The 9,890-nt window shown below is 42.0% G+C and overlaps 1 protein-coding gene across 1 annotated transcript in view; it reads right to left on the reverse strand.

Moving 5' to 3' along the window:
- PIWIL2 (piwi-like RNA-mediated gene silencing 2) overlaps window positions 1-9,669 on the reverse strand; it is a 59,164-nt gene extending 49,495 nt beyond the window's left edge. Inside the window, exons 1-9 of the mRNA XM_005864600.1 lie at window positions 9,481-9,669; window positions 8,058-8,145; window positions 7,773-7,911; window positions 7,077-7,280; window positions 5,000-5,110; window positions 2,422-2,539; window positions 1,978-2,102; window positions 1,090-1,170; window positions 435-548 (exon numbers count right to left, since the gene is read on the reverse strand). Coding sequence (XP_005864662.1) covers window positions 435-548; window positions 1,090-1,170; window positions 1,978-2,102; window positions 2,422-2,539; window positions 5,000-5,110; window positions 7,077-7,280; window positions 7,773-7,911; window positions 8,058-8,145; window positions 9,481-9,669 — 1,169 coding nt within the window. The remainder of the gene's footprint in view (window positions 1-434; window positions 549-1,089; window positions 1,171-1,977; window positions 2,103-2,421; window positions 2,540-4,999; window positions 5,111-7,076; window positions 7,281-7,772; window positions 7,912-8,057; window positions 8,146-9,480) is intronic.
- Between the last annotated feature and the right edge of the window lie 221 nt (window positions 9,670-9,890).

Genomic DNA, 9,890 nt, shown 5'->3' on the forward strand with positions numbered 1-9,890 from the left:
CTCACCCCATGAGGGTGTGGCCATCCTGGGTGAGGGGCTGATGGCTGTTTGCAGGCTGGCCACAGCCCCCAGCCACCCAAGCTCCCAGTGGAGGCTGGCTGGAAGCAGGTATCTGGGATTTATTTGTCTTCTATAATTGAAACTTTGTTGCCTTGAGTGGAGCCCACAGCCAGCCAGGGCAGGCAGGAAGCTTGGCTTCCTCCATCACTGGGGCAACCAAGCCTCCTGCTTGCTCCAGCTCCGTGGCTGCTGGCCGCCATCTTGGTTGGGTTAATTTGCATATAGTCACACTGATTGGCTGGTGGGCGTGGCTTTTGAGTGTAGCGAAGATACAATCAATTTGCATGTTTCTTTTATTAGATAAGATTACCAGCTATTACTGAGCTTTTCAGAAAACTGTTAGCTTGTTAAAGGTGGATCCCACCATCACTCACATGATGTCCAGCACAGAGTCATTGCGAATGACCTTATGGGAGACATCAGCTAGCAGGAAGAGACCGCCATCTGTCCTCCGGATGCTAGCTGCATAGCCCGGCCAGATCTGCAATCTGAAGAGATAGATGAGCTTTACCTCAGGGTTTAAAAGAAGCACAGACACTTCCATGGCCCCATCTGAGATAATACTTGGACATTGTCCTTCCCCAGTAACAACGAGAAAGCACCAGGAAACAAATTCAATTAAATCAACATCACTGTGAACTTACTAAAATACTAAACTATAGAGGAGATTTAACTGGTAAATTGTATTCACTATCATAAAACACTGAGATTTTTGTCTTTAATATAGTGATTTCAATGAAAAATTTCTTTCCAGCCCTGACCGGTTTGGCTCAGTGGATAGAGTGTTGGCCTGCGGACTGAAGGGTCCCAGGTTCAATTCTGGTCAAGGGCATGTACCTTGGTTGCGGGCACATCCCCAGTAGGGAGTGTGCAGGGGGCAGCTGATCGATGTTTCTCTCTCATCGATGTTTCTGACTATCTATCCCTTTCCCTTCCTCTCTGTAAAAAATCAATAAAATATATTTTTAAAAGAAAAGAAAAATTTCTTTCCAGACATTTATAAGTGAGGAAGAGGAAAACACCACCAACCTGTGTTGCTGCAGTACCATAGCACTCGTCGGGTCATAGAAGTTTCTCCCCACAAGCTTCATATCTAAAAGTTTCATTACCCTGAAATAAAGAGCAAGAATGGGTTTTCTAGTAGAATAATCCAAAAAACTAAGCTCCATTACTTTTAGCTACATTTCCTTTGGAAGCCTAAAGGGTCCGAAATGTTGGTGTCCTTTGTACAATATAGCTTTTATCATGAGAACACTCTTGACAAAAGAATGAGAAAAATTACCATGGCATTTATCTTGGGGTATATGTAACTGACTATAGCTTTTCCTAGTTACTAGGTAACCAAAAATTGAGTTGACTTTCCAGGCTCAATTTATATTATTAACTAAAAAGCATGCAAGAGAGTCAGTTTCTAAATTTGTGACTATCAATCTGGCAAAGAAAGTTATGTTTGTTCCTGGCAGTTCAGCTTACTAGATAGAAATTAGATTCCATGTTTCATTAAAAAAGAGGTGGTTTGGAAATAACATTATGAAAATTAGAGAGTGTTAAAGTTTAAAAATTATGAGCTGTCTACATCCAAAAATTCAAGGGACTGGGAAAAAAATTATTCCAGCAAAAATCTTTACCACTACCTCTCCAAGTAGCCCCATCACTAATACCATTAAATATGCACTTTAAACACCCGTTTTTAAAGTTCCTGAGCCCATCCCACATCCAATTAACTCAAACCTACTTTCACATACCCAAATCTGATAAATCACTAGAGATAACTTCTGAGTAACTTAGCCTCAGTATCATTCAACTCATCTACTGGTATATACACTTGTAGTGTAGTAGCATCTAAGCTTCTTGAAGAGCATTGTTACAAATACAAGACTGAGGTTAAGGAAAGTAAAACGGCAGCTGTTTTCTCACCGACGGAAAACAACATTGTAGAAGGGAATGCACAAGTCAGAACAGGGCTCCAGGATTTTGGTCAACTGAATCTTAATGCTGATCTCCGCACCATCGGTTTTTCTTTGACTTTTTAACTCGAGAACCTAATGAATAAATATATGCAAGTAAAAAGTAATGACGAAACTACCAAGCCCTAACCTAACCCAGAAAACACTAAAATATCTTTTCTTAAAATATGAACTCTTAAACCACTCTTTGTCACTGAAGTCAAAAGCTTCCTCCAACCACTCCTCTTATGTAAGAGACTTCTTGAAGAACATAAATGTAAAAGTTTCTCAGTTTGTCATTTCTTTGTTACGGAGAAGTTTAACTCCCCTCTAAGAATAGGAAAGTACAACTCAAATATTCAGGAAGTTTATGATTTGCCACCATTCAAAGCACCAGAACACTCTCAGGTCTCACTTGTTGAAGCTTAACAGGTAAATAGAGAATGGATCCATCAAAAGCAGTGATGTTTCCAGTGACAGCTTGATGGTCCTTCAACATGCCAAACTTCATGCTTTTGCACTCCACGTTGGGGCTAGAAAATAATAAAGGGATTTTATTTTAATTTGATTAAAACAGATGTGTGACTACTACTCCATCTAGTGGTCATATTAAAACTTCAAATACTATATGTGACTAAAAAAGAACTTTGACCCAAGGATACTTGTTCACAAAAAATAAAAACCCATAATTCCACCCACCAGAGACAAATGCCTTAGCATAGGATACATTCTTAGTATACATTCTTCCAGAGTTTAGACCACAGAGTCAAAAAACTTACTGTGTAAAGGGTCAGGTAGTAAATATTTTAGGCTTTACCGGCCATATGGTCTCTGCTACAACTACTCAACTCTGCCAATATAGCAAAAAAGCTCTGTAAACCAGTAAGTATGGCTACATTCCAGCAAAACTTTATTATGGAATTTTACTCTAACCTTTTTTCACTCACGGAAATTTCAACTTTTTATTGATTCATTACCACAAATCTTAGTTATAAAAACTCTAGTAGCTCCTTTGTACCATGATTATCCCGTTACCTTACAATAATACAAAACCTTGTTCTATAACTGCGAAGTTTAAACAAATCCAAGGCTTGAAAGAGTCAAGCATATTCAAGAACATGAATAAAGATTAAAAGTGGTAATCCAATAGAGTTGTCCCCAAAACCAAATACTCACATGCTAACATTATATTTCAAAATGCTTCTTTAAAAAAGTCATATACATGCATTTATATGAATATAATATTCAAAGATGTCATTCTAGACTCTCTGTAGTACAAGGAAGATACAGTACGATCAGTCCACTGTAACACATCTGCTCAGTATTCTCTCAGTGGCCTGGCATCCTCTTCACATTGTAACCTCAAAGGTCCAGATCTACAATCTCTAAATGTATAGAATTCATGTCTTCTCCTGGTCAATGCAGAGACCTGTAAAGACTCTTATACTCTTTTCTGTTTCATTAACATTTGTCAATCCATTTCCAGATAAAGGGTTCTTCTCTCTTGTTAATGCTCAACTCCTTCCCTTACTTCCAGAACAGGCCCATTCCCATTCCCTTCCACTCTCCAACGATCAATTTCACTCTCTTTTCTAGATACTTCTCTTCCCCTGTCATATGTGCTCAGCTCTACTTTCTTATCTCATAGAAATCTGTAAAGCAATCCTGCTACCCTCTTTAATTATCATTCAATTTCCCATTCCTCTACAGACTTTTAAAATAATGGCCAATTTACTGGCTATTCCTGTGCTCTCCTTTGTTCTTCTTTTTTTTTTAATGTATTTTATTGATTTTTTACAGAGAGGAAGGGAGAGGCATAGAGAGTTAGAAACATCGATGAGAGAGAAACATCGATCAGCTGCCTCCTGCATACTCCCTACTGGGGATGTGCCCGCAACCAAGATACATGCCCTTGACCGGAATCGAACCTGGGACCCTTCAGTCCGCAGGCCAACGCTCTATCCACTGAGCCAAACCGGTTAGGGCTCTCCTTTTTTCTTTTAGTCTAGTTTTTTCTTTATAACTTTAACAAAAGGGCTAGAAGATTACCAAGGGTGCTCTTAGAAGCAAATTTAATAACTTTTTTTCTGTAGCCAAAGTCAAACTACCTGTTCTCCATTCAAATGGCCCTTCCTTTGGTCTTTATAACTTGTCTTCAGGGTATTTTTCCCTAACTTCCTTGTTTCTCTTTCACTCCACTTCTTCCTCTTGTACCAATTAGTAATTGTCCTTCAAAAATCAGTCTTCCATCTTCCTAGTTTCTCCACAGATATTCCAAAACACTCATTTTCACAATTCCAGCTAATAACCTCCAGCTAATATGAATTTTTAATTTTAAAAAAGTACATTCAGTCTAAAGTTATTGATATAACATTAAAGTTATTTTCTCTGATTTTTCTCACCCTCAAATTTAACCCTAAACTGTCACTGGAGAGCTGTCAATTTTTTTTTCAAATATATTTCTTTATTGATTTCAGAGAGGAAGAGATGGGAGAGATAGAAACATTAATGATGCGAGAGAATCATTGATCAGCTGCCTCCTGCACACCCCCTACTGGGGAACGAGACCACAACCCTGGCATGTGCCCTTGGCTGGAATTGAACCTGGGACTCTTCAGGTTCTATCCACTAAGAGAGGGAATCTTTAATAAGAGGAATACAAAATTACAGATACAAAATAAGTTAAAAGGTCTGGAAGGGGATTTATATAAGTACAAGGCCCTGAACTTAAGCTTCATTAACCTCACAGTAAATCACCTCTAATCTCATGCATAAAACTGCACCTATTAAGTTAAAGTCTGAATTGGTAATATAAATAAATAAATAAATAAGTTAACCTTAAACTTATTGCAAGGATTCAAGTACATGCACTATTGTGGGGGTGAGGGGGAAAGTTCATCAGAAATTACACAAAAAAATATTCAGCTATTCCAGGGGATTGATTTCATTACTACTAAGAAGTGAACAATACAGAGAAAAAAAACTGTGAATACCTGAAAGTCACATGATATTGATAAACTGCTTCATTATGACACTGTATTTTGATAAGATTCAATCCCAAAGGTTGAGGTATTCCTTTTGATCCTTGCTTCACAAAAAGCTCTCTGGAAAATAAAAAGCAAAAGCACCCACACATACCAAAACAAAACAAAACAAAACCAAACCACACACACACACACAAAAGTAAGATAGGGTAAAGTAATATTTTACACTTTGCTTACATGTACACAAAGCAAGAATTGAGACATACAAAAGCAAGCTCTGAAGGCTAGTAGATAAATGAGTAGCAATCTCTAATTAAAGAAGCAAGGTCATCCTATTTGTCCTAGTAACATCACTAGGATAAACTAGGCCAGCTAACCTAAGAATACAAGAATGCATTCTATAGAGAAAAATGAATTGCTGAATGTTTTTCCTAAATGATTTCCTTATCTTCACCATGACAAAGAATTGGGAAAGAAACGGAAAGCCACAAGTCCACTCTCTGGTACATACTATCTCTATGTCATAAATCCCATTTCACTTCATCAGAATTGTCCCACCTCTTTGTCATTCTCCCCATGAGCAAAAAAACAAATGAACAACCTTGCAATACCTATACCCCATGGAGGACTTCAGACACCACAGAAACAATGTTTATAATACTATTAGAGGCCGGTGCATGAAATTCATGTACTGGGGTGGGGGGAGGTCCCTCAGCCCGGCCTGCACCCTCTTGCAGTCCAGGAGCCATCGGGGGATGTCCAACTGACGAGTTAGGCCTGCTCCCTGGGGCAGGCCTAAGCCATCAGACAGACAGCCTTAGTGCTGCCGTGGAGGCAGGAGAGGCTCCCGCCACCACCGCTGCGCTCGCCAGCCGTGAGCCTGGCTTCTGGCTGAGCAGCGCTCCCCCTGTGGGAGTGCACTGACCACCGGGGGAAGCTCCTGCGTTGAGCATCTGCCCCCTGGTGGTCAGTGCGTGTCATAGCGACCAGTCATTCCACCGTTTGGTCAATTTGCATATTAGCCTGTTATTATATAGGACTAGAGGCCCAGTGCATGGATTCATGCAACGGTGTAGCCTCAGTGTAGCCTGCGGGGATCAGGCCGAAACTGGCAGTCCAACATCCCACTGAGGAATGTAGTAGGGCATGCAGCAGCAGGCAGCCGGGCAGTTACCTGAGCAAGGCCGGGTGGCGTGCCGCTCCCGCTTATCCTGGCCCTGCTATGCCTGCTGCCGCCGCCACTCAGGAGGCTCGCTACTGCTCCGCTGCGGTCTCCACACGCCCATTCTAGGGCAATACCAGCGCACTCATGACCAAGAAGCGGCTGCGGGCTCATGCCCAGTCAGTCCCAATGCCAGTCCCGATCCCAGTCCAGATGGGGGAGGCTTGCGCCACCACAGCTGTGCTTACCAACCGTGAGCCCATCTGCCCCCTGGTGGTCAGTGCGCGTCATAGTGACCGGTCAAATGGTTGCTTAGGCTTTTATATAGACTAGAAGCGGGGTTCCCTCAGCCCGGCCTGCGCCCTCTCGCAGTCTGGGAGCTCATGGGGAGCGGGCCTAAGCCGTTAGTTGGACCTCCTTAGTACTGCCCTAGAGGCAGGAGCCTGGCTTCTGGCTGAGCAGCGCTCCCCCTGTGGGAGCGCACTGACCACCAGGAGCAGTTCCTGCACTGAGCATCTGCCCCCTGGTGGTCAGTGTGCATCATAGCAACCAGTCGTTCCGCTGTTCGGTCGATTTGCATATTAGCCTTTTATTATATAAGACTAGAGGCCCAATACATGAATTCGTGCACTGGTGGGGTCCGGCCAGCCCGTCCCAATGAGGGCCAATCGGGGTTGGGCTGGTGGGAGGGTGTGGGATGTCAGCTGGCCCTGCCCCCAGGTGGGGAGTGATTGGGGGCTGATGGGGGGGGGCCAGGGGAAGGGGCCACAGAAGGTTGGGAGGGGGCCAATTGGGGCCCTGATTGGGCCGGTTGGCCACTGCAGTGCACGTCGGTGGTTCCAGTCACTTGCCTTTTATATATATAGATGCGAAGGCTCCCTTCCACATCACTACCAAGCAGAGAAGGCTGATCTCCTGACTTACTTTTCCCTGTGCTCTGCCGTCCCCAGTGAAAGATGATCCAGAGAGTTTAGTGAGGATGGAGGCGGAGGTGGCAGTAATGGCTGCTGGGCAGGACCCCGAGAAGGCATGCTGGCAGCACTGGGAGCCTTGTATATGCCTCTGCCTATACCACAAGCTGCTCTTCCTAATGGTAATACAGGTACATCCGAATTCCTTCCAAGCATTCTGAAATGTTAAAAAGAAGCAAATCAGGACTTTCTTAATCATATTTCTATCTCTGCCCCATCTAAATGATTCCCTCACATCTATGTTCTCTTCCTGGAGGAGTCAGCAAGAGGGACATAAGCCTTGGGATTCTCTCCAAGTCCAATATGCCAATATGACTCACCCACCAACTGCTACTAATATTGACTCTCAGCCAATTTTCACAACAGAATTGAGGTGGGAGTTTGAGTCCCTTAGATTAAAGAACCACTGCAATCAGGTTAACTTTTAAGAGGGCAAATGAAGTTGTGAAGTGTCCAGTGAAGAACTACTTTTTTACCCTTTTCCAATCATTAACTGGATCACTATCTGCTCAGTGCTCTTGAAAAGTATCCACTGTTTAATTTAAAACCATGCATTGTGAGCTAATCCAACCTTTTTAGAGTTGCCCTTTGGACTTGCAGAGACATTTCATCTAAATTTGACAGCTCCCTGTAAAGGGAATTTACCCACCTATTCCAACCAACGCAGGCCTCTGCCATCTTGCTATCACCAGCAGCCAACACTGATGGATCCAGAAAAGTGTGACGAGGTTCTTCCTTCTCCTTATGCACCATACTGATAGCCAAGCCTCGACCCAAAATGCCTCTACCTGAATGGAAGGATCAAGCCCCAGCTATAACTGTGAGTTGAACACGTTGTAAAGTATAGTTATTTTTCTGAAGATAAACTGTATGAATTTAAGAATAAAGCAAATATACATACCATCATGTTTTCTCAAGTTAGTGTTTTACATACCTAAAGAAGGCATTTCTCGCTTCAGAGGGGTCTGGGACACAGTTTCAAGGCCCAGTCCTTGGAACATGGAGACCAAACCCACAGATTCCTGAGGAAAGTCAAAGAATAAAGCCATTCCAAGATATGGTTTAAAACCCCAGAATCACTGATGGTTTTCTTAAAGTCTTGGTAAATAATAAAAATCATCTTCTTTTTTAATTTATTGATTTTAGAGAGAGAAAGGAAGGGAGGGAGAGAGAAACACTGATTTGTTATTCCACTTATTTATGAATTTAGTGTTTGATTCTAGTATGCGCTCTGACTGAGGATCAAACCCATAACCTTGACGTATTGGGACGCCGCCCAACTGACCTACCCAGCCAGGGCCAGTATATGGTGTGTGTGTTTTTTTAAAAACCTCCAACAAAACTTGCTATTGTTTTTCTGTAGCAGTCTTAAATGTTTACTGCTGTCTCATTAGTTCGAACTGCCACACATAGACCCAAGCAATTCATTTGAGTAAAAATACAGATTACTGTTATCGATTTTTCTTTTTACAGGGTATTATATTTGACACTGTCAACTCTACTTGAAACTGTTATACTGTGTTATTAGGTTTTCCCTATATTTGCTAACTCTTATTTTTTAAATATATTTTATTGATTTTTTCACAGAGAGGAAGGAAGAGAGATAGTTAGAAACATCGATGGGAGAGAAACATCGATCAGCTGCCTCCTGCACACCTACTACTAGGGATGTGCCCGCAACCAAGGTACATGCCCTTGACCAGAATCGAACCTGGGACCCTTCAGTCCGTAGACCGATGCTCTATCCAATGAGCCAAACCGGTTAGGACTCTTTATTTTTTTAGATTAATTATAGACAAATAACATCTTGAAATTTCTGTATAACTAGGAGATACAAGCAGTAGCAATAGCTGAAGATCCTCTTTTTTAAAGATTTGGGCAAAGAAAAGTAAATAAAAAAAATAAAAAGATTTGGGCAAAGAGTCTTCTAAAGAAAGAGCCATTCTTAACCCTTATTACCTTAGAGGCAGGAGTGGCTGCCAATACCTCAGAGTCAAATCCAGAATAAAAATCTAAACACTCAGGAAAGAGCAAAAGGATGTATCTTTAAACCTATCATTTATATATTTATATGTATATTTATATAAGCTAGAGGACTAAGGCATTTATCCAAATCCATCTACATTCATTATGAGGCACTTTTTCTAGACTCCCAATTAGAATTTGAAATATATGCCCAGAAGATGCCACTACTTGTTAAAGGAAAAACAAAAACAAAACCCAACCCACCAAAAAAACCCAAAAACCCCAACCCTTATTTTCATATCTAAGACTTCACAGTTGTCCAAGTACTCTGAAATCCCTCATTTTCTCTGATACGCTACATGCTGCTACTAAGTGTCCAGACATGGTCTTACCCGTTGTGCCGTCCCGTTCTGTGGGTTTGGTTCCTTGGGCTTTCCAAATATGTAGCCTCTGCCTACAGGCCTTGCCCTGCCCAGAGCTGAGTCCAAAGGTTTAGGAGCTTGTAGCCAAGAGCCTGGCATCTGTACACACTGAGCTGGGTGCCCAGAAGGGCTCCTGAAGGGTGGTCGGACAGGATCCATTGAAAGGCTGCAGAGGATTCGGGTGCAGATCCTGTTCTGATTAATCACCTGCCAGCATTTTATAAATATTAAAGATTCCCGATTGCTTTCCTTTTCCTTCAAGACAGACTCACAAAGCATTACACACACACACACACACACACACACACACACACACACACACCTACTTTGGGTGATACAACCAGCCTCCTGTATCATGTTCACTTCAAAAGCTTCTATGT

Source organism: Myotis brandtii, unplaced genomic scaffold, assembly GCF_000412655.1.
Source record: "Myotis brandtii unplaced genomic scaffold, ASM41265v1 scaffold19, whole genome shotgun sequence".
NCBI lineage: Eukaryota > Metazoa > Chordata > Mammalia > Chiroptera > Vespertilionidae > Myotis > Myotis brandtii.